Source organism: Parasteatoda tepidariorum, chromosome 7 (genome assembly GCF_982258835.1).
Source record: "Parasteatoda tepidariorum strain Cologne lab strain chromosome 7, Ptep-v5.0, whole genome shotgun sequence".
NCBI classification, from domain to species: domain Eukaryota; kingdom Metazoa; phylum Arthropoda; class Arachnida; order Araneae; family Theridiidae; genus Parasteatoda; species Parasteatoda tepidariorum.
The window spans coordinates 66955007-66981285 of NC_141761.1; the positions used below are offsets into that span (position 1 = coordinate 66955007).

Here is a 26279-nt window from a genome sequence, read left to right on the forward strand (position 1 = left end):
AGTTCATGTATGATACTTTTGAATTCGAAACATTCAAAATTTTACACATTTTGTCTTCATCAATAAAATTAAATTGAAGCTAGTTTTCTACTTTCAAAGTGGAGAAAACAAAATTTCGTAAATTTTTTTTCTGACATCTTTAATTTTTAAATAAATACTTGAACTTCCATGGAGCTGAAGAAATGCTCTTTTAAAAACATGAAATTACCAAAAATTTTAATATTTAGACATTTTGAATTTAACCTTTTATATTTTAAAGTTTTGATACTATAAATTTTTGGGGATGATTGTTATTTTTAAAGATAGTTATAAAAATTTTCAAGCTGATTATGTAGTCTTTTTGGTTAAATGGCAGAAGGCCAGGCGTGACCATTTGGGACCGCATTTGGCAACCAGTTGTGCATCTTTGCTTTAACCAACATTTCTTATTTTCTCTTTTCTTTTTATTTTAAGGAAATCTGATAAAAATTATTGACTGTAAATTTTATGTTTTATCAAGATAGATATTCTTATTATTAGACATGAAAATCTTAAAGCATTTTTAAAATCCCCTGTTATTAATACTTTCTTTAATCTTTAAATTCAGGCATATTGATGTTCATTTCTCTGAAGAAAATTTTTTTATCTCTTAGGCTCTTAAAATATATAAGAAACAACTCATTGAAGACCCTATAATTCATGCTCATTTAGATGCTTTATATGACACTATGCTTGAACAAAATTTGTGTAGAATTATTGAACCATACTCAAAAGTTCAAGTAAGTGATGTATTTTTTTCTTTCATATTTTTTTTTTATTTTTTAATTATTAATTATTTTTGTATATTTGTATTGTAATTATATTGTGTGTCAAAAAAAAGCGTTTTTCTGCTAACAATTAATTGTAAGAAGTAAGCTGCTAAAGTCAAGGTCCTGTTGACTTTTCAAAAGCCAAAGACTTGTAATCTAACCCAAAAGTATTTCATGGTGTCACGATTTCAAAATTTTCAACCAAGTTTTAAATTGCATGATTCGACAAAAGTTTTCTTTTTGCTTCCTGAATAAGAAACAAAGACTATTTCATTTAAACCATTTTTAAATATCCCAATTTAAATTTATGAAAGTTTTTGGAATCAAAATTAACATTTTTGCTAAACACTGCATTATATGAAACTCCATTTAAAATTTATTTTTAAATCTTAAAATAAGATTTGCTTTCAAAATATTAAGTTATGGTTTGGAGCTAACATTGTTATTTGATTTTCCTTCAGGAAGCTAAAACGACACTTTTAAGAAGTCAATCATTTTAAAATTTATCGAACTTTTATGAAACGCCCCAAAATCAAGATAATCTATAAGAAACTCAGAAATTTATGTTCATCACTCAATAGCTGAATAGCTTGAATTACCTATCTGAAAAAAGTCTTTAATATCTACACGAAATTGTCAACCAACCATAATATTTTATAACTTATGTTTTAATGCTGCAACTGTGAGTGCACCAGAAGTACACAAAAGGCAAAATTTATCTCCGTTTTAAGTCATCAAAATTTCTTTGTTATGGTACATCTAATGTTATCTAAGAGAATCATTGGTATATAATTTTTGCAATCCCTATTTATAGAAGGGGGGGAAAATAAGAAACTTTAGGAAAAGAACCCAAATGTTACTAGAATTAGAGAAACAAATAAGAAATAGCTCAAATTGAAACTCAAATACTAAAGCAGAAGTGTTAAAAAATGAGGTAGGAAAAATGTCTGGTAGACAGTATCACACCGCGTGATTTATTTTTTTTAAAGCTGTTAGATGGTTTCTATCACCTTTCTTAATCAAAGGAAGAATACAATTGAAACTCCAAATGCAAAATCTGAACCTGCAAATTACTTTTAACTATCAGGCTATTGAGATTGTCTCATCTCCTAGTAGATTAAGAATAAATAAATTTTAGAAACTGTGACCTTTTCAGGTAAACAATATAATTTCTTTTCACATAAGTTCTAAAAGTTCAAATACCAGCAAGATGCTTTTTTGCTCTCTAGTAATGTCTCCTTTTTTTTATTTTTAGCTGCAGCATGTAGCTTCTGTAATTGGTTTACCACTGGTATGTCTTATTTCTGTATATTATTCTACTTAAATTCGGTATTTTGGTATTTTTATTCGGTATTTATTCGGTACTTTACCAGAAAATAAATTCTACTTTTTTATTTCTTTTCTTTAGCCTACTGTTGAAAAAAAGATGTCACAAATGATTTTGGATAAGAAACTGAATGGTTTGTAGAATTTTCATTGTTTTGTGCTTTAAAATAGGGATTTTTTTTTTCATTTGACTTACATTTATTGTTTTAAAGTGGTAGTTTTAAATTCTTACTTTCAAGAAAAATCATGAAGATTATTTTTACTAAATATTATATAATCAACAAAGAAATATTATATTCTATTAAAAAAAATTAGTTAATGTTATGGCTCTTCATAGTGACATTCCTCTCTGAAACACTTTCCTGTGGTATATATTGTGTTTCACATCATTTTAATACCTCATATATTGTTCACACTTCTATTTGAAAAATATTAAGTTCTATTTAGGGACGTTAAAATTTATTTCTGAGTTTTGGATATATGAAACCATTTTACAGCATAAAGCATTTAGTTGCTCTCTCAAAAGCTTATGTTAATCTGAAATCGAGGTTTGCAACAACGAAAAAGTGTGATTAAAAATAAAAAATTGCACTTGGCCTATCAAAAGATTGATTTCCAGTTCAGGAAGGACTTGTCAAGAATGACATATTGTTTAGATATGACCATCCTTATTGGGACAATTCTTGAATGGAGGTGGGAGAATAGTTCTAAGAATTTTAAATTATGAAGGGTGTGCCGTGTGCAGCACCATGTACAAATTCTGCAGGAGAAGGAAGTGGAATCAGTTTACAGCTGCAGTGCTAGTAGCGTTTGCACGCTTTTTGCTTTCATTCTTAAATAAAAAAGGTGGGCAGAAACGTAAAGAACTTTTAATTAGAGAAAAAATTGACATCATATCAAACTTGGTGGGGTAAAAAAAGCTGCTGTTGCTGCAAATTATAAAATATCCCCATCTACATCTATTTTTTTGAAAAATAGAAGGAAGTTGGAGCAACAAATGCAATTAGTATTGATAGGATCACATAGGAAGAAAATACTACTCAAATTTTCAAGATGTGGATGCAACAGTGTTCACATGGTTCCAGGATTCCAATTTATGGGCCTCTAATTTGTGGAAGGGCTTTAGAATTCGCAAAAAATTTTGGAAGCAAGAATTTTCAAGCAAGTGTTGGTTGGCTAAATCGATGCACAGAGCGCTATGGTATTGTTGCAAAACAAGTTTCCGGCGTAGCTAACTCTGTGGATTTAAAAGCCGTAAATGACTGGAAAGCAAAAAAAAAAAAAATTGGATGCGATTAAATCTTACGACCCTTCTGATGTTTTCAATGTAGATGAAGCAGGGATTTTTTTCTCCAATTGTTACCTAACAACTTTAGCATTTTTTTTTTTTTTTTTAAATCAAAAACAGATGCATCAGAGGTAAAAATTCAAAATTGCGTTCATCTGCTTTATTTTGCTGCAATATGTCCGGCACATAAAAAAGAAAAGTTATGGTTATCGACAAATCTACCAAACCTAAATGCCTGATAAATATTAACTCACTTCTATGAAGTTATAGATCTAACCGCAAGGCGTAAATGAGTACAGGAATAGTTTCCAAACAGCAATTATGATGAATATTCAGAAAAAAACTTTTCTGTACCTACAGCTTCACAGGCCTTGACCAGTTTGGAATATTTATTGGCACAAAACATCTTTTCAGATACTTCGTAAAAAAAATTTGCATAATTAGGAGAAGTTGGAAATTTCTACTGGTTCTGAATCATTTATACAAAAAAGAATTACAGATTACGTAATTTCTGATAAGTCATAATAAATCCATTGTTCATTTTAATTTAGTAGTTTTTGTGAGCTTATTAAAATATTGGTTTGATATTTTCTACATGTAGAGTACAAGATCAAAACTGTAATTAAATGCAAGATTTATTATTTTTTTTAAGTGAAAATTTCAGCGTATTAATAATTTTAGATAATGTAGAAATTCGTAATATCAGTATAACAAATTTTCACTATTACGTAGCAATTGCTTCTGTCCCTAGGAATTCGCTAAGCTGGGATTCGATTGTGTTTATGTTGCCAATTTGATGGATTCACCATGTATGGGTAACAGACTATCAGCTGATCTGTAAAAGCAGGTTGAAGAATGAATAGAAGCTTTTAAACAGAGCTTTTACCTGGTTTTCTAGCCTTTAAAATTCAAGGCAACCAGCTGTTTGTACTTCCACAATGATCCAACAAAAATGTAGGATAATCCATCAAAATGGTGATTGTTGATTGGCAGAAGCACTCAAAATTTTGAAAAGTTGTTGAATGAATTTTTTTCCCCCAAGTTGTAGATCCATTCAGTGTGTACTTTCTATATTTACAATATATGGATAAAATTAAGATATAGACTAGGTGCTGAGAAATTAGTGAAGATAGTGTTTCCTAAAAAAAGACTGTAGAAAGGTAGTCTAAGGAGACCTCTGTTAATTTAAAATGAATTGTTCTTTAAACAATGTAACTTTTGTAAAAATGTTCCTTTGCAAATAAAATTCTATTTTTTATTATACTTAGTTTATCAATAAAAAAAATTGTGAGCTAAACTATAGATTTTTTTTATATAACTCTTTGGATTCAATATTGATATATATATATTATTGATTATATTGACTGAAAATGCATGCATTCGCAATACTGATTTATTTCAATTATTTTTCCCAGGAATCCTTGATCAAGGTTTAGGAATACTTATAATTTTTGAAGCCTCTGATAGCGATAAAACTTATGAAGCAGCGTTGGAGACCATTCATTGCCTTGAAAAAGTTGTAGACTCTATCTACAAAAAAGCTAAAAAACTGAGTTAACTTTTCTAACTGTCTATTTGTTGTACAAATACTGTTTTTAAAATGCTTATATTTATTATTCTGTAAATAATAAAACCATAACTTCTGGATTCTTTAATATTTTTTTTATTTCATCAAATTATTCGATGTTATGTAATAATAAGGATGTTATTTGCTTTTAAGCTTAGTGTAAATGTACTTAATGTATGTTTCTTTGGACAGTTTTTATTTTCTGTTGTGTAATACTCCAAAAGGAAGCATTTGATAATGAATTAAAATTTATACTTGTATTTTTCTTGTTATTTTGAATTTTAATTTTAACTCAAAAACATACAATAATTGCTGTTTTAGAAATTGTGGGAGAATATGGTAATATTATTGTGTAAATATGGGTTTCAGTTCACTTGGAAATTCATAATAATTGAAAATCAGAAAATACAACTATCATCATGAGAAAGGAGAGAGAAAAAAAAATTTTTTTTCCTTATGAAAAGCATAGCCAAAAAAAACTTGGAAATTTATAATGATGGTGTTTTAGTATTTCATTTATAAATACACCCATAAATTTGAATAAAAAGTTTGTAATACTTGTAATAAACTTGATTGCTTACTTAGTGCTTTTGAGGTACTACCAACTAAGATAATATAATTGTATTTATTACTTTTATTTAGCAATAAGGTTGTGTTACACATTTGGAAAATACTCAAAATAAAGTAAAATTACAAAATGCTGATTTTTATATAGCAAATATAATTTTGCTTGTTATTACAACTGCTCTTTAAGTTTGTTTAAGATCTGTTAGACCACCACTGGGGATCATACGCCAGTTTTTTAGCAATAGCAATTCAATGCTTTAACCACTGAGCCATTGTGGCTCAATTAGTACTATAGTACCAAAAATATTTGACTGAATTCAGAGTGCTACATAATAACATCTTCATTTTGAAATTATGACACTTCCACGTGTAATGAAAAAGGGAAAATACTGTTTTATATAAATGTGTTTTTTTAATTTAATTACAAGATACAGAAAAGAGCCTCGGTTCTATCATCAGCATATTCAGTACTTTGTTCTGCGTTAAACAGAAAATCTAATTTTTAATTATGATTATTTTTCGAAAGATATTTATTGTTCTTGCTACTTTAAAAACTTTCATTTAAATCACTGACGTCCTAATAAATCACCAATTGTTATTGAGGTTTAATATGATCAGGGCATGTCGTGACCATGAGAAGTGAATTTTTTCTACTCTGTGATCCTGATATTTCCAGAAATTCACAATATTTCCTTCAGCTCCATTCTCTTTTGGAATTTGTCTTTTCACTAAAATAAAAAACTTGAACAGTAACAGTACAACTATAGTTTCCTTCTTTTTTTTACTACTTGGCTTTATCAAACAACACATTGCACAAATTAAACATTAAGACTTCATTATCCTCATACTCCCTAAACCTAGCTCTCGCTTACTGGCACTTCTAACTTTGGATAACTTTTTAAAAGGAAAACCACTTAATAAAATTATGTAAAGCTGACCTTCGAAGAATTTGTACCCACTGGGGTTTTATCTCACATTCCAGAACAATTAGCCCCTTATATGGTTAAACTATCAACCAACTTTGTCTTTTATTTTATACACACCCTTATGAATGAGCTAGTGAAAGATTTCTTTTGGTTGGACGTATAGAAAGGGTCAAAGGATATCCAAATGAGTATATGGTATACTTAGTGCTAGTTAGAATAAAGCAAACACAACCTGATTAATAACAAACAATAATATGAATAAAGTAATCAGCCTAAGTGCTTTATTCAAGGTTCAAAGAGTTCTAAAAACGGAATTGAAACTTATGATTCTTCGGAAGTAGTACTATCTCTAAACAATTAATGGTTGGGGAGTAGAGTAAATTTTGGGGGAAACCCTGACAGCAGTTGTTTTTTAAAGTCTTTTTTTTTTTCTATTTATTCCTTTTAATTATTTTTTCTTATTGAAAAATTTGAATTCTTTCATTAACTTGAAAATCTCCCATGCATATTGATGGTATAAATAAAAGATAGGTTTAAATATAAAAAACAATGCTATTTCCTCCCCCCCCCCAAAAAAAAAACGTTAGATTGAGCAATTAATGTTCTTTGTTACACACATTGCTTTTTTAGGAAGTAGAAAACAACGAAAACGCTTTTACCATTACAGTTAAACAATTAATTTTCCACAGATGATATATTTTTGTTTGTTTGTTTATTTTCTCTTAGAGACTCCTTTTGATTCTTAGTTTGGCAAACTACCAGCAGTAATAAACAGACCTGCTTTTTATTATTAATCTAACCTCTAAAATATCACTTTGCGGATACGTTTTGTTTTCTTCAGATTTTTTTCTCAAAATATTTTTTTTTATTTCATATTTATTACACAACTGTATTATAGTTACTTATAAGTTAATTAATATTTTTTAATCATATGCTTCTATTTACTTATTTTCCTGGAATGAACTTTTTTTATTTTCATAAATCAGATTAGCGTTTCATTTTTTACAATTGAATTAACTTTCCTTGTATTTAAAATATTTTCATTTCTTAATATTCTCATTTTGTCGTTGCTATATTTTGGTTTTAATCATTCTGGTCGGTCATACCATATCCATAATAATTTACAAAAGAATCTTTTTCTTTAAATTTATTATTCATTTTCGATTTATATTTTTTATTCAGAGCAATCCGAAGTGCGTAGATGTGGAGAAAAAAATTTAATAAAATACCTGGTGCGTAGCGTTTTTAAAAAGTAAAGGTGTTTATTTTCGTTTTTTAAAAGCCCTTAAAGGTGCCTTTTTTATTGGGCCTTTTTAAAAAGTTACCCTTTTCGAAAATGAGATTTATGAAAGGGAATGTCGATTTTCGCCACATACGAGGGTTGCTATTTATATTTCTGGCCTTGGCAACAGTAAGTGTTGCTAGGCGACCGCAGACGATTTTAATCGAAAGTTTGATATTTTTAAACATAAATTCAGCAGACGATTTACCATTATAGCTTCATTTGTGTTGTTGACAGTAAATTGAAAAGTTCTTCTCTTTCAAAAAATGGAATTGAACCGTGAACATTTTCGTGCCATTATTTTTCATAACTTTCGACGTGGATTGTCAAGACAAGAGTGCTTCGATGAACTTAATTCTTTATTCAGCGATAAAGCGCCATCCTACAGCACTGCAAAAAATTGGTATAACGAATCCCGTGCAGGTCGTCCAAAATCCGTTGTTGTGCCAGAAAAGATCGATGCTGTGCGTGAACTGATAAAGCAAGATCGTCATGTAACATACCGTGAGATAGAGGCGTCTTTGGACATTAGTATGACTAGCATCAATAAAATATTGCATGAACATTTGAGCGTAAAAAAAATTTTTTTCGCGTTGGATCCCGCATAATCTGACAAACGCTCAAAAAAAGGATCGTGTCGATTGGTGCAAGGAAATGTTGGAAAAATACGTTCAAGGTACATCAAAGGCTGTGTATAACATCTACACAGGTGACGAATCATGGATCTATGCATATGAGCCGGAAACAAAATAGCAATCAACTGTATGGGTCTTCCAAGACGAGGCAAAACCAACAAAAGTTGTTCGAGGAAGAAGCACATCGAAACAAATGATTGCCTGTTTCTTCGGCATTAACGGTCATGTGGCAACAGTGGCGTTAGAGCAACACAGGACGGTCAATTCTGAATGGTACACGACCATTTGTTTGCCAGAAGTCATCGGAGAAATTCGAAAAAAGCAGAACAGGCGAATCATGACAATGCGAGCTCTCACACATCGAGTCAAACAAAGGTATTTCTGACGGAGCGAAAGATCGAACTGATGGGTCATCCGCCGTACAGCCCTGATTTGGCACCTGATTTGACTTTTTCTTATTCCCACACATCAAAAATAAATTACGTGGACAACGATTTTCGACCCCCGAAGAAGCGGTTGATGCATTCAAAAGGCATGTTTTGAGTTACCTCCAAAAGTGCTTTGAAAATTGGTTCTAATGCATGCAAAAGTGTATTGATCATCATGGAGAATATTTTGAAAAACAATAAAACCAATTTCGATCCTACATATTTGTTTTTTCATTATTAGGCCAGAAATATAAATAGCAACCCTCGTATAATGTAAAAACGTGCTTTTCATATTTTTCTATTCAACGTTTTCAGAATTCAATCAACCACAATCCATTTCAGCTTACCGTCAGTCTATCGCGTATAAAAAGTCCAATCATTTTACAGGTTTGGTGAAATACTTGCGAGTCCGCATGTGCGTCTAGTGATGAGCTGGGTTCGGTGAGATTTTTGCACTCTCATATGTGCAACTCAGCTGCATTTTGCATGATATTCTCAATTTCAAGATTCTTTTTCCACCCTCTGAAATCGAACCGAAAAATCACTTGATCATTTTTTAATGGCTAATATAATCAAGAAAAGAGTTCTTTGTCAAATTCTAGTTATTTTATTAATCATATAGAGCAGCGTTTCCCAAAGTGGTCTATATGGACCCCCAGGGGTCCGTGAAAAATAGAAACTGATTTATGGGTCCGATTTACAACGTCGGGGGGTCCGCGTGAGGTTTATTGTAAAATAATAAAATTGTGATTGGTTTTTATTATTATGGAAATTAAGATAAATAAAATAGTAGTGATTTTTACGTCCTATGTCCTTATTTTAATCAAAAGGTATAATTTCAATAAATAATTCTTCAACAAAATGTTGTTGTTTTTTAATTTGTAATTTTTATACCGTACATATATGCAGTTTTTCACTTGGGGGTCCGTGGACAAGTTTTGACTATAAAAAGGGGTCCATGGATCAAAAAAGTTTGGGAACCACTGATATAAAGTCTTTGAAAATTATTTTGTTTATGCAAAAATATTTTTAATAGTGCTTAAAAATATTTTTTGAGTGCTTAAAAGGTGCTTATTTTTTGTTGAAAGATTTGGCTACGCACCCTGAAATAAGACCTATTAATCTATTGTTTTGTTTGTTTTTTTTTTAACAAAAATTATAGCTCTTAACATGGTTACTCATTGTAAATAATATTAATTAAACTTGATTTGAAAAATTTTCTTCATTTCATATTATTTGTTATTTTACTCGTTTATGATTTTTTTTTCAAGTGTTTTATTTAATTTCTCTTTTTTACCTAACTCATCTGAAAATGAATCTTGTTTTAGTTATGAATACGGAAGGGAAACAGATTTTGCACAACTTTAATTTTGTAGTAAGTTGATTTAATTTTCCGTTGCTGTCTATTTATTCTAAATCATCCATCTTTATTTTGAATAGCTTTAAATCTTAAAAATATCTTGCAAAAAAGAATGATGAAAAAATATTATATGTCTATTTATTCTAAATCATCCATCTTTATTTTGAATAGCTTTAAATCTTAAAAATATCTTGCAAAAAAGAATGATGAAAAAATATTGCGCTGTAGTATTTAATTTAATAACGGGCGATGCACAGTTGACGTAGCGTTGATATTATTTACCCAACCCAGAAAAGAAAGGAACTCCTGGATCAAGCATAGGGGCTAACCAAATCCCGGGAGGACTTTTTGAGAAAAATTACTCGAATTTGCGTTACAGGGAGAGGAAAACCTCCACGGTTTTTCCCAACTTGTCTTGTTTCCCAAAATGCATGTCTTTTTTAAATGTTTCTTTGCAAATGTATAAAATAGGAATGGTGGATAGATATGTCCGTTTCTCCATTACGTGCTCGACTTCGCGTGCAGGTCGTCGGGCTACCGAAGCGGGGGTGCCATCCCCTCCGCAGAGGATCAAAATTGTGATGGCATGTCTTCGGATCATTCTCCAGGATGTTTCCCAGACCGTCGCCAATAGCCAATTGTGCAGCTCTAGTGCGACGTAAATTAACAACAACAACATTACATAATATGCTTTATGTTTTTTATTTAATACATTTTAATAAAGCATTAATTAAAAAATTTATTTTTATATAACGAGTGCAATGCATTAGGAAGAAAAAAAGACATGAAAGTAAAATTCAACCTATCTATCAATGAAAGAAGCAATCAAAACTGTTTGATTCGAAGAGAAGGAGAAAGAAAAACTGATTTTGATTACTTGCCAACTCTAGCCTTGATTTTTAAAAAGCGACCTTCATATGGCGAAGATAAGATAAGCACGTTGTTCGTATTTTTTTAAAATCAGTTGCTCATAAATCTTAACATTTAAGATGAGGTAAGACGTAAATAAACACGAATTTGAAAGTGATATTTGATAATGGATCTAGTTCTAGTTGTAGGAAATATCGCTTTAGTATGTACTATTGCCAGTCACTTCTCTGGTTTGTAAGTATTAGTACCTTTATCTAAATTTATACTTTGATTTGTCTTTGTGCTGAGACTTGTTGTGATTTGTATTTGAAATGAATTAGGAGGAATCTATAATTATTTCGATTTTGTTGTGGTGGGGCACTGGGGCTGGCCTCTCTCATCTTTCCGTTTCGTAAATATATGATTTTTTTTTTTTTAAGTAATAAAATATAGCTATTTATTTCTTCTCTCCGTATTAAAAAAATTGTAAGGTCCACCGCTGTTTTGGGTGTTCAACTCAACGTTACTTTTCTTTCTGCGCAGAAACTATAAGATTTAGAAACTTGAAATTATAGCTGTTTGTTGAAAACTTTACATGGAGTATGCTGGAAAAAAAATTAATATTCGATAATTAGTTCGAATATACTACTGTAAAACTTGGCGGGGGGAAAATACTGTGGGGAATTATAATTTTAGACTATGTCAACCTTCATCTATCAAAAGGTATACCTCAAGATAGAATCAAGTTAACATGTCTTATATACACTAGTGATTTGGTATTTAATATTTATAGTGGTAGTTACACCACAGTACTCCTCTTCCAGAATTTTATCTGTGATAGAATTCGATGAATCGATACCACTAGTTGATTCATGCTGTTTATTTATCTATATCAGTTTTGCTCATTATATTATTTTTCCTTCAGTATTTTTAATAGCATATCGTTCATTTTTTTTTTCTTCATAGCATTTCGCTCATTATTTTATCTTTCTCCTTAACTTTTCTTTTTATAGCATTTCGCTCATTATTTTATCTTTCTCCTTAATCTTTTTTTTAATAGCATTTCGCTCATAATTTTTTTTTCCCTTTTAATTTTTGTTTTGTTTTTTTAACCGGGAGACTATTTACTTCACCGGATATTTATAAATTTTTTTTTCCTGAGCAGTATATTTTTATGCAAATCAACTGCTTAAAAATGTGGATCATCCATCAATATTGGCAAATTCTTTTCATGTCTACAGGTCACCAATGTGGGGAATTATAATATGTCAACCTTCATCTATCAAAAGGTACCTCAAAATAGAATCAAGTTAACATGTTTTATATACTAGTGGATTGGTATTCAATATTTATAGTGGTAGTTACACCACAATACCATATGGACTGGTCTGCAGGCCGCAGAGAATGCAGCTACTAAGTTGAAATTCGGTATGTTTAAAGGACATTATTTCTTTATGAACTAAACACTAATTTTTTTGAGAAATTCCAATTTGTTCGAAAGTTAGTGTATTTTTAAGTGCTTTTTCCCGAATTTTTTCTCACTTTTTGAAGTTATACTTCTTATGCGACTTCCAACAAGGTTGCGTTAAACGTTTAACGCTAAATTTTTATTGGCCGGGAAATCACGTGGTAGGATCCAGTTTTCCCTCATTCATTTCCAATTTAATAGGGTAGTATTTTTCATTTTCAAATTTAGTGGATAATAATTGTAGAAAATGAGTGAAAACAATCCCACGGACAATGCGACGGATTTAAGGTTATGTCAAGGTACGTCTCTTGTGAATATCAATTGATTGTTAGGTTTTCTCTTCTGAAATTACATTATGACGCATTCACATACATTATTAATACAAATACATTTTCCAGGGTGAGATGATGAGGCAACCACAAGCACTTCCACTGGTTCAAGAGGTCCACGAGGGAAAAATGCACAATATTACCGTGATTACAGAGCACGGAAGCGAGCGGAGCAGGAAAAAGAGTCGTTGAATAGAACTAGTGATCCTTCTACGACTGCTGATTCTTCTACAATTAACGTCGCAGGTTGCGAAGTTTAACTTCTTCCGGGCGGAGGGACTCCACGCACTATTTTTTTTTCTTCGCGTTTTATTTATTTATTTTTGTTACGCAAAAATATAAGATTTAAAAAGTTTAAATTACGATAAGCTGTATATATATAGAAAAACTTACAGGAAATAAGACGGAATAAAAAAAAGTAGTTCGAGGATTATTAAATGTTAAACTTATTGGGAAAAATTACCATGTTTGATCGATTTACAGCCCGCTGAAATACAACTACTGTGTTAAAATTTGACGTGTTTGAAAGAACCATTTTCTTTTCATTTGTGAACTTCACGCGCATTTTGTTTTGAAATTCCAATTTCTTTGAAAGTTGTTGCATATTTAAGCACTTTTTCGTAATTCTTTTTTTTTTTTTTTTTTTAATGTTGATTACTTAGAATTTCAGATAAAGTGGAGGTTCCGTTTACGGTTGCTTTTATTCCTCTCTCGTGTGATATCCGTTTTAGAAACTTTATTTTTTCCCCCACGAGAACTTTATTTTATAAACTAGCACTCGAGTAGCAGTCAATCAAAGGTACAAAAAAAAGGAGAAAGATTATAGATATAAATGTTAACATTTAAAATGAAATTTTTAAAAATAAAAATATGTATATAGATAAAAAAACAATCCCTGATTGATATATATATACGTATATATTTTTAAGACTCGTCACCGAGTAAAATTACTTGTTCATTTCTTATTGAGTGACACAATCTGTATTCTTTAGGTTTCAAATACAGATGATTAATTCTCAAATATAGGTAATCTTTTATTTCGTAACAGTTAACAAAATGTTCTACAATAATTATATATTTTGAAAACAAACTGTTCTGCTTTTTTGTGAAAAATATTGACCGTGTAAGGGGATTAAAATGGCAATGATGAATTGAAAGCATGTTGGCAAGCAAGGGGCTGAGCCTCCTAGTTATTAAAAAAAAATATTTCTAGTTTATTTAACGAAAACTTTTAGCAATTTCAATAATTTTTTTATAACATATGGTTGATAATGGAACCATTGAAACTTTTTGGTGATCTTATTTTAAATTAATATTATTATTCTTTTACTATAAATATGATTTAACTTTTAATTTCAGCATTAGGATTTTGGTAACAAAACAAACAAAAAAGTCCTATCTGTTAACATTTTAAAAATTGAGCATATTTTTCGTGAAAAATAGTTGCGAGCGAAAATTTTGGTCTGGCAAGTCCGAAGTTTCATGCCCAAGACTAGTAATTCCCAGTTTTTTTCGGCTTCGGAACCCTTAGTGATCATTATTCTTAAGGCGGAACCCCGACTTTATTAAGGTAATTGTGAATGTTCTAACTTATAAAAACCTATATTAACCCAACCTATGGATGGTGTTTTCTACACTAGGGAACGCTGCAAGCTCGGGACTGCCTAAATTTCCGGGTTACTGTTTCAGTTGTATTTTAAAGCCATTTGGCATCATTGTGTTTTGAGATTCTTGCAAACAATGTATTTGATTACTTGTTACTTATGTTTACAATGCTAACAATACTTGTGTTTACAATACTAAAAGTGATAACACTAACGTAAGATGGTGCACAGCTTGCAACACGAACAAACAGTAATAAACAAATGGAAAGAGGCCAAACCAAGACTGCCAAAAAAGTGAGTTATTCAAAATCTGGCAACCATGTCACCTTTTTTAATAATAAATAACAAAATAACTAAAACACATTTTCACTCCAAACTCCCCAGAATTACATAATAACATTAATATCTTATGAAAGACGGCAGATTTGAGCTCAGAAATTATCTAATTTATTTCTTTTACTGAAAACAAAATTATCAGTTTGAAAACATCGCCTATGAGAATAACATGTAGTAAGCAGCTGCAAACTTTTTAACCGGAACTAGAGTAGGTCCCGAGCTCGAGATTGTTATTGTTTACATTTCTATTGAAAACACCATCCATATCATAAGATGGGTGGTCTAATGTAAACAATAGCAAGCATCCTTAAACCGGAAGAAATTTAGAAAATTTCCGGTGTATCCCTCCGCTTATGTTATGACTACGAGGCGATGTGTGAACAAGCCTAATATTCTATGCAGTTTTGTTACTGTAATTTGGGTTCAAATCTAAACATAATTGTACCATTCATAAAAGCTTTCAGAAATGTATTGATTCTCAGAGGTCGTAAGACCAAAAAAAATTTTGGAAAGTTAATATCTCATTGGGAATAATTCTTAAGATTTGCAATGTTTTGTATTTTATCCCTTATTTGGCTATATTTGAATAAAATATCGCCACAAATATCTTTAAAAATATATTTTTAAGTTAGCCTAATTAGAAAATATTCTAATGATTATAGTATTAATATGATAATGCTGAAGTTTAAAGGCTGAAAGAAAGAACTCGGTACATGTGAAATACTGCAAAAGATATGATGCAATAATATGATGGCGCGTTTTTTCAATCTGCGGCGTAAAAATATATCGGAAGTAGTAACCCGGAAGTCTTGAAAGAGCAATTTTACCACTAGCGCCACCACCCTTAGCTTTACACGATCACCCATCCATAGGTTATAATTCTTGTCTTAATAAAAATCTTAAATTAGGTTTTATGTCCAACAGTTAAATCTGCAGTTCCAGGCTATTTGTTTTATAGTATATACAAAAGCAGAAAATAAGTAAAATAAAACGAATTATGTTTTTCTTCAAAATGAAAACTTTAGAGAACTGCTATAAACGTTGAAAAGGGAAACAAATTTCTTTATTTATGAACTTAGTTATTTTATTTTGATTTGAAAAGCGAGTTAAGAGATTCCACTGCAATATTTTATAAATGCTCGTTCTTTTCGTAACTAATTCAATATATTGTTATAAGAAATATTCTATTTTAAGAAATGCCATTTTTATTTCATTGGCATTTTACTTCAAATGATTTCATAAAGGTAACTGAAAGATTAAATGAATTCGCGATCGCAACACTCGAATACGCTCTGGGGAGAGACCGGTTTCATGCCTTTAGCCCTTCCCTCTCCTCCTCTTTTCAGTTATTAGGAATGTACTACGATATTTTCCCCTTTCTTAATATTTTTCCTTTCTACTTAATAAAAATATTTTCTAAAATTTCCGTGATACTTTTCTTTAGAACTATGTTTAATGTAGTTTTCAGTTCCATATAGTTTTTCAAGTTAAAAGATTTTAATCTATATGAAAATCAAGAGAGAAACTAACGTACTTCCTTCCTCTATGACTTTCCACACGCTAATGGGGAAAGCATGTGAAGTGTTGCCATAGGAAAAGAGTTCTGCTCTACGCCACCTGCAGCCCATTTCGATCGCCAATTATGAACTACAGGTTGAATTGAAATATAATTGGTTTCAAAAGTGGTTCTAAAAAGTACTAACTCACGGAACTTTTTCCACGGATCCCTAGGGTTCCGCGGAACACCATCGGGGAACCACTGCCCAAAGGCATTAATTTTAACCAGAATTTTTGTAAGTATTAAGAGGCTTAGTTCAACTTTAACACGCCGTTTTACTTATAAGCGATCTGCGGCATGACGTCATAGTTTGCATGTATGGGTATTTGTGATCTTCTTGAAGTGCAAGTACCTTATTGAACCTATTCAAATAAATTGACTTACAATCTCTTTTTTTTTCTTCTCTGCTACTCTGTTAACATGTTCATAGTAATTTCATTTATTAGCTTTTAATATAGTGTTTTTTTAAATACTGAGTTTATTAGAAATACAGGTGGATTTAAATATTTTTATGAATAAAATTCAATAATTTGCATTGCAAAAACATTTAAAATTTAGCTCTATTATCCTTTTCCTCTGCTATCTTTTTCCGTTCTACGATTTCTTAAGTTTTATTCTCCTCTTATATAATTAAACAAAAAGCAATTTTAGTGATTTACAGTGCAAATTTCATTAGAGTGTAAATTATTGATTTCTGTTTCAGGTTCAGGTAACTTGCTTAATAGAGGGTAATAGAGGGCTCTATACCACATTGGTAATAGAGGGCTTGCAGATGCAGATTCGAGTTTATGTTTTATTTTATGTTCCAAATCGAAAAGTGCACTGCTGATATGAGTTTGTTGGACAAGGAACATTTCAATAACACCTGAAATTTTTATAAGCAATAATTCGAATATTTATATTTTCAAGAAAATTTTTTCAAAATGTCTCCATTTCGAAAATGACCTATATGACAGTTATACTTGCCAATGTATTGTTATTTTAATGTAATTGAATTATGTAATGCTATTTCTTTGTAATTTGGAAGGCATCTCATGAATTTGTCAACTATTTTAGACCAATCTGTTGGGATTTCTTTAAGAAACGTTCAACTTCAAATGTTTCCGTTTTACCATTCCTCGCTGCATTCATTTGGTAAGATTTATTTCTTTGTATTAATTTTACGATAAAAACAAAATATTGGTTGTAATAGCAATGTAATTATTATTGTAAATATAATTGTAATGATTTGCATATTTTTGTGCGTTTTCAGAGTGATTGTATTTCGGTTAGAGTTAAACAAACTGGGATCTAGCTGTAAACAACTACTTTTGACTTAGACGCCATTTTTAAGAAATCGCTTGAAATTTGCTGAGTTACCACGCTATTTGGAGATATATATGAAAAAGAGAGAAGTTTTATGTCAAAGCCAGTATTTTTAAAAATTCGATTATAAAAGTTGTGATTTTTGTGGGGAGGGAAGTTACAGACCATGTCAACCTTCATCTATGAAAAGGTACACCACCATACAATCGAGTTAACATGTCTTATATACTAGTCAATTGGAATTGTATTTTTGTAGTGGTAGATACCCTACAGTAATCCCCCACCAGAATTCGATACATGGATGCCACTAGTTGCTGTATTCGTGACAGACCGTGAGAGCTGTATTAAGGTCACCGGGTTTTGAACATTAGTCATGAGAGCTGTATTAAGATCATGGTCGTAGTCGCTCCTGTGTTGCCTTAGCAGTCGAGTGTAAGCAGTCCGACGATGTGTTTTAATCGAGACTGAGTAGCAACAGCGCAAGGAGGTAGATAATGTCGCAGTCACAAGTAGCAAGTCAACTGTTCAATGTGTACCATCCATCGAAGTAAGCGTTTGCAGATCGAAGTGGGCTTTACTGTCTAGATAGGCGTGTTCACATCACGTCCGAAGGTCACCAATGTTCATGTTCGTGTAGCTTAATAATGATAGTTAATTCATTTAACAGACATAAACTTTAATAAAAACAATTTCCTGATTATACATGATTAAGACGTTTCATAGGTGCACGGCCCCTGGCAACGTGCGTGCTTCGATCGTGCAGTCCAGAGAGAGAGTGTAGCGTCGTTAGCCGCCTCTCTTAAGGTTAACAGAAAGTTCGAAGTTGAAGTTGTGGTTTTTGTGTGCGGCGCGTAGCACCATCTTACGCTGAACACAGAGCCATGTTTGAGCTCTGCCGCAGTACTGGTTGGGAGTTCGGATACCGCAACATTTAAAAATGCTAAATCTTTTTTTTTTTGCTAAATGTTGCTGTCGTATAGTGTCCATCTTTTTCAGCTGGACATGACACCGTGTAGCTATATTCCATAATGCTCCAAGTCAGGGACACAGTATGCCTGTAAGCGCGTGACGTCGCTTACAAGCGTACTGTGGATCATTTTCAAGGATGTTTTCCAGACCAAAGCCAATAGTCCATTGTGCAGCTCTAAGGCGACTTGGGTAAAGTGCCTAAGTATCTACCATCTTTCAAATGTCTGTCCTGAACGATATAATTGAAATATTTGAACGATTTTTAGATTTGGGGCTAAAATGGTCCTTTTCACCAACAGTCCAAATTGCAGGACGCTAGCACAAACATTGCTGAAGTTTTAAAAGAGAAATTCTTCAGATTAAAGTTTGATAATGTTAATTTTCGTCTTCAAATGTGCTTAGATTTCTTGACTTCTTTTTTACTAAAACTGATTAACGGGCTATTTGAGAGGGTATTAGTCTCCTAGCTTTCAAACGGCTTCAGATATAGTTATAAACGGGGAGTCTAACAGTTATGTGTTACATGCACTTATAGCGCCACCTGGTGAAAATATCGAAATTAGCATTTCTATTTCGAAAACGGGACCAGGTGAAAGAAAATAATGTAATTACAAAATTTGAGATAGGTATGCAAACTCCACAATCTTCCACCAGATGACGCTTTAGGTGGTCTCTTCTTGTAACGTACAGCCACTTTACTATACATCTAACATCATTTTATAAATATAGCTGAAGCTGCTGGAAATTTAAGAAGTTGGATAAGTACTTAAAGAGCCACCCTGTTTTTTAGTATAGTCATTGTGAAACACCCTATATTTCAACTACTATTACAACCTCCATATATTTCAGCTTATTTTTCTAATTGTTTATTTTTCCATCAGTTCTAGCCTATGGCTATTTTATAGCATATTTACAAGAGATTCAACGTTACAAGTGGTCAATTCTGTAGCAGCTTTTCTTCAACTAAGCTACGTTTTCTGTTTTTATGTGAATACTTCATTTAAGGTAAGAAGTAAATCAAGTTTAGTTTGGTAATTTTAATCTGAATAAAATAAATATATAAACTTTATTACTTAAAATACTAATGTATTTTCTTTTTAAGAAATTAAATTACAAATAACAAATAAATGCCTCACGTAACTTTTGAAAGTCGGTTACTTTTGAAATTTAGTTACTTCTACAAATATAAAGACTTAATTTTTTTATTTTCTTTAAATACGCTCGTAAAATGAAAATTTTTACACATGGTTGGTTTTCCTGATAGATAGAAAATACTATTTTATTTTAGTTAAAATGATAAAACGTTAAATGAAATAAATTACTAGTATATCAACTTTTCTCTCTGCATGAGGTCAGGAATATAATTATTAACATATTAATACCTTGTGAAATGTTTTAAGACATTTTTTTACAAATTTTAACATAATTTAATTCTAATTAAAAAATATTTTCTTATTTTCGTTTCTTAAATTTAAATTTGCTTAATTTTCTTTTAAGACCATGTGATTTTATTAAAATATATGAACATCAACTTCTTTATCCAATAGCCATATAAATTCGTGTATATAAAAATTATAATACCACATATTATAATAATACGCACTTCATTAAACTACATTGCTTTTGCATTTTTTATTGGGAAACTCCAATTTTCAAAACGGATCATTTCCAATTTCCCTTTCTAAAAAAATAAACTTTTCAATTGTTTAAACTGTGTTTAATTAGAAATATGCTGTAACTATTCTAATTTTATAACTTTATACAAGATTTAAAAACTCATCACATTAAAAAGTTATTTTTTCCCTGTTTTTATTTTTCTTCAATTCAAATTCAATAAAAAAAATAAATTTCCTTCTAGAAAACAACATTTCAGAAAGTATTCACCACATTTGCATGCCTAATTATTTCCTATCTTTATTCATTCCACGTTGTTGAAGCAGAAAAAGGCAAAGCTTTGATGGGCTATTTGGCAAGTATGGGCAGTATTCTAGCTAGCGCTGCACCATTGGCGAGCGTTGTAAGTAATTCTCTTATTATTAAAAGACAAAAAATAGATAACAAAATTGAGCTCATAGCCGAGAAATTAGAAATAATCTTAATAGACACCTCACATTATGAGTCAATTCATTACTAGTTTAAAGATCAGATTAGTTTTAATGTAATTAATTAAGTTTCAAATGAAAAAACACAAGGTGAGGATTTGCGTGTCTTATTTCATTTTGTCTACCACAAATTCGAACTGCTGTTTATAGGTTATCATAATGTATCGGATATAAGGTTATCATAATATATTGCTAACAAATAAAGTTACTTCTCATGCATTACTTTTTATTGTGTTGCGCATCCCGCGTACCTACGTTTAAAAAAAATTTTCAAGCACTGATTATTTTTCAAATCCAGGTGTCCTCTCATATAATTATGATTAACATGTTAACAAAATGCTCTCCCATAAAATTATAAAAACTATCGACTTTATGAAAAATGTTTTTCATCGACTTAAAAAGAAAAAGGGTTGGTGAGCGGAGCTTCCTAGTTATAAAAAATATCTAGAATTATTTTGGCTATAAACTACTTTTTTTTCTTCATTAACCAAAAGCAAAAACTACCCTCTTTATGTTTTTATACTGAAAAAACGACATATTACATTACGGTGGGAAAAAATATGGTTTCGAAACTTTTTCATAAAAAAAAATGATCTTGAAATATTTTGCCAATAAACCACTTTTAATTTTTTTTAATAACCAAAAACATCTTTTTTATTTTGAAAATAATGAAATTTAACATTACGTGGAAAAATTGAGGCAGGGAAAATCGTTACTTCTTTGTAAAAAAATTCTTGAAATTTGCAAAATCGAATTCCTCAAAAATTATAAAAATTCTTTCAGCATTTTGGTAGCTTAATTGCATAGTGTTGGATTTTTCTTTTTAATAACACCAAAATTACAAAATTGGCTCATAAATGGAAAAAAAAAAAAAAAAAAAGATATAGATATCTGTAACATACGAGACACCATCTGTAGTAACGTCGTTTTCTTAAATTGAGTCAAATTTCAAAATGGCGCCCAAAACGCAATTTTGTTCCAAAATTTCTGAAAAGATTATTTTAACCGTTTTTCATCAAGAACTTTTCTACAGAAACTTTCATGAAAATCTGTGACATAACAGTAACGGTCATTGGTTGATTTCACTTGGAATGAGCGAATTCCATACTAAGAGTATTTGGAAATATATATTTGCAACAAACTGCTTTTTTTACACTTGGCAATACAAGGTTCATACTCAAAAAGAAAATTCCCTGACTTTTCCAGGAAAATTCTAGGATTAAAAAAAAATTCAACAAAATTTATACGTAATAAAAATACAAATGAAAATTAAAATCTTTCCTATAACAAATAAATACCTCTGGGGGTACTGATAAGAAGATTGATCGTTCTCTGGTTCAAGTCAAAATTACCTTTTAAAACTGGCTGTGACGTATGTGTGTGGCTGAAATCGTATCCTTGGCCATAGATGGAGTCACTGGAAAACAAGAAACGCACCCACTGCTTTAAATTCTCTTGGTTTCACCAGCAGGTATTAGCAAAAGCTGGTATTAGCAAAAGGAATTAGAAACAACAACATTTTACGCAATAAAAAATCACGATATTAAGTCGAATAGAACAGATTCGAATCAAATCGAATAGAATGAATAACTAAAAATAATGCTTTTTACCAACAGTCAAGCAAACAAAAAATAATAAATAAACAATAAAAACATAATATATTTAATCCTTAGCTATAAAATAAAATATCCTAAAATATGAAACAAGCTGCAAGAAAATAAAAGATAAAAATATAACTTATTATCAATAAAATAAAAGAACAATTTTTCAACAACTAAGTCGTCCTAAAAAAAAAGAAGAAAAAAAACTTAATTTTAAAAAATATTATACAAATATTCTGTTTTTAAATTAAATTAAATCGTATTCAATCAACTGACGAAAGCTTTAAAGAAAAGAAAACGGGGGAAAAAAACTATAAAAACGCAATGTGTTAAAATTTTCCATTTAAAAAAAAATTAATCATAAATAAGATGGATAAATAGAAAATATAAATTACGGGAGTAAAACCACGAAATTAATAATAAAAAAAAACTTAACGATTAATACCAAACTAGTACAAACAGAAACTAATAAATATATAAGAAGTTAATTGATGTTATTCATTTAACTATAAGTATGCCAAATTCTAATCAACTAAATAAAACCAAGTTCTAATAATCCAAAGATTTATTAAAAATCACCAAATTAACTAATATAAAACAAAATTGATCAACAAAAAAACGCAATATATTTCATACCTTATTATATTGAAGAAAAAAAAAGATAATGATAAAATACAAGGAAAACTTGTTAATCAAATTAAATAAAAACACGTAAAAATTACCAAAAGAAAACGATAGTTAAAAGAAGCTCTAACATAAATATTAAAACCCGGGAATTAAAAAGAAATCTTTATCTTATAACTCAGGAATAAAGACTAATTTTATGAAATAAAATTTATCACACATGGAAAGCTCAAAACGTAATGGAATCAGAAGCTTAACTTTCATTTATTTCACCTAACATAAAATATATTATAAAAACAGACTATTTTTAACGAAAGATGTGATTCCACATTGGAATGGTCAACTAGATTCCTTCAGTTTGTGGTAGGGTCCTTCAAAACTTGTAAATGATAGGGCAACACTGCTGAGGAATCAGAATTCATTCAATTAAACCATAGTGTTTCTTTAATAGATATCAAATAAACAAAAAAGCCGATAAAAAAAACTTTTGATCGATATAATTAATGCATTATCCGTAACTATAAAACAATAATTTGTCATAATAAATAAAGGTAAACTAAAATTGTGAAACAAGAGGGTAAAAAAAAAAAATCCTTAACGTGTTAATACTCTCAAGACAAAGTTCCTAACTCGAACATCCGATAGACTATATCCCAGAAACACTTAAGAATCATGGAATCTTGAGGATTATTGTCCATAAATGAATCTTGAATATTTTTTGAATGTCTACTCTTTTGGATAAATTCGCATGAACCAGAATTTTAAAAAAATTTCGGATTATTTTTTTATTCTAGTTCAGCCCTGCCTCAACCCTTGTAAAAAAATTAATCACTAAAAAATTACATGTGTATAATGATTGCTATTTCTATCAATTTTGAATTTTTCAGAGTGATGTTATAAAATCCCAAAGTTCGGAGAGCTTGCCATTTCCTATCATATTCAGCACATTCATTGTACAAGCACTATGGTGCATTTATGGAATTCTTGTTCATGACATGTTTATTCAGGTATGGATGGGTTTTTTTCTTTCTAATAATGGGTGTATAATGTGTGTTTTCTAATGTCTAAATAAATTTCTAATGTGTGTATGCAATAAAGACTGGCTCAAACAAGTAGTCTTTCTATATTAAATTCTAGCTAAAACACAGGTTTACATTATTAATTTCAAAATGTGAAAAATCGTTCTCTCATAAAAAGTCATAAATATTCAATATTCCAGTTAAAAAGATTACTTTCTGAGATAATGGGCAATCATTTTGGGAAAGAGACAATAAGAAAATCCCTGGAGAATAAATTTTGTCATGTTTTTGAACAAATTATTAATTATTGTACAAAATATTCAATGATAAATGCTTATTTAGTCATAAATATTTTTTCTTTTCTTTATAGGTTCCCAATCTTATAGGTGCTCTTATTAGTTTCATTCTATTAAGTTTGTTCTTCATTTATCCTGCCTCTTCAAAGAAGGATCTCTAAAGATGTTTAAATTCTTGCTCATTAAATCTACTAGAATTCTATTAAATATAAGTACAAAATTGAATTGTTCTTATTATTTATAACTTATACTATGTTCTAAAACTACATTGCCTATTATTCATTACATTGAAATTTATTTATTTATTTATTTTTTTTTTTGAGTTAGAGGGTTACTTAATCAAACAAATAAAATATTCACGAATTTTTATTCTTAAGGACATGATTTAGTCGGACATTCCCATAATAATTTTCAGTAAACAAAATTTTACATTTAAATGGTGATCAATTAACATTCTAGTATTTTCACTTAAAAAGAAAGTAGGTTTTAATTAATACTACATTAGTGCACTCACATAATTTCATAAAATAAATTTACAGAATAAATTTAATTTCTTTAAAACAGTTTTTAATATAAGGATAACATAAATGAAATCATTGTACCAAACAAAATAAGAAAAATGCAAAACTAATTATAAACATATTAAAATGAACTTTAAATAAATTCAGAGTACACTTTATGTGTCATATTACAGTGCAAAAATCAGGATTATTACATATTTAAAAAATATAGTTTTATAAATAATTAATAATAAAAATATTTCTGTGGAAGAACTGCATATATAGTTCTTTTTAAAACCTAGAATGTCATTTTTCCACTGCATTTTCAATTATATTTTGTAGTTAGTGTACATTAAAAATATTTAGTTATTTAAACACAAAATATATAATTTAAATGCATGCATTAGCGATTGTGTTCAAGGGGTCTTTTTTCTTTTCTGCGCAAAACACAAAATTTTAAACAAATAGCATCTCCTTAGAGCGGTATAAGCGTAAACAATAACTTAATAACACATTTATTTATAAAAAAAACTTTAACTTGCATTTTAAGCAGACAAATAATCTTTTAAATTAATAATATTTTTAATCTATTTTTTATAATTTTTTAATAAAAAATAAAATATGTTTTGAGCTTATAAAAAATTCTATTAAAAACTTATGAACTATAGGGAATAACTAATATGCATTTTTAATAAAAAGTATCTATATTTGATAACCAAATATTTTATTCACTATTTTTTGTAATGAAAACTTAAAATTATTTGGAACCCAATCAATTTCCATTTCACAAAACTCTGAATACCCTCACACTGAAATTTTCATAATTCGATACCTGCAAGCAGCATCATATGTGCATCAGCCAATCAAGTTCAGACTCACACCTGAGATTGCTTGACGGTATTCAATTAAATTTGACCCGAAAATTGATTCAGAGCAATAATAATCCAAGTCTTAAAGCTGTAACGATAACACTCTATGCATAACCAGGGGACTAGTTCCAAATACTCAAGTGGACATACAATTAAAAAAGTACAATAATTTCAAGAAAGCCAATTGGCATTGTCCACCACTGGATGTATAAAACTGTGTTCAGATTTTTGTGATGTGGCAAATTTGTTTGAATAGAATATGTATAAAATCATTTTCCGAAATTTGATTGTGTATGAAAAACAAAAAGTAAACATTTTTCAATCAGATAATTTATAAGTTTAGTTAAAACTTTTTTTTATAGTAATTTTTTGTTTCAGGTATTGTGTATATTTTGCTAAATATAGTAAAATATGAAGATGTGAAATAGTACAGCTCCTTATTTTCATAGAATAAAAGTGATCGCTCACATAATTAGCAAATAAATGACAAATGTGTCTCAAAGAAGTATGGATACAGTAGATTTCCTAATAACCACACTCAGTTGATTACCACATTCATGTTAGTTGAGCAAACAACTAGTTAGAGAGAAAAAAAGAATACCATAATAATACCAAGGAACACCATAATTTATCGAAAAAAATTCTTTACTCAAAGAAGTATGTACACAGTAGATTTCCTAATA

The 26279-nt window shown here is 29.9% G+C and overlaps 2 protein-coding genes across 2 annotated transcripts in view; both read left to right on the plus strand.

Annotated features, from left to right (window-relative positions):
• Positions 1–5229, plus strand: part of LOC107455878 (26S proteasome non-ATPase regulatory subunit 11) — a 28341-nt gene extending 23112 nt beyond the window's left edge. The window contains exons 9-12 of the mRNA XM_071183349.2: positions 633–758; positions 2044–2079; positions 2197–2248; positions 4818–5229. Coding sequence (XP_071039450.1) covers positions 633–758; positions 2044–2079; positions 2197–2248; positions 4818–4960 — 357 coding nt within the window. The 3' untranslated portion in view covers positions 4961–5229. The remainder of the gene's footprint in view (positions 1–632; positions 759–2043; positions 2080–2196; positions 2249–4817) is intronic.
• A 5847-nt stretch (positions 5230–11076) lies between these two features.
• LOC107455888 (sugar transporter SWEET1) lies at positions 11077–24847 on the plus strand. Its single transcript, XM_016073612.4, has 6 exons — positions 11077–11271; positions 17368–17445; positions 19467–19590; positions 20444–20602; positions 23800–23919; positions 24302–24847. The coding sequence occupies exons 1-6, from the start codon at positions 11204–11206 to the stop codon at positions 24386–24388; spliced, it is 636 nt and encodes a 211-aa protein (XP_015929098.3). The 5' UTR covers positions 11077–11203; the 3' UTR covers positions 24389–24847.
• The last annotated feature ends 1432 nt before the right edge of the window (positions 24848–26279 follow it).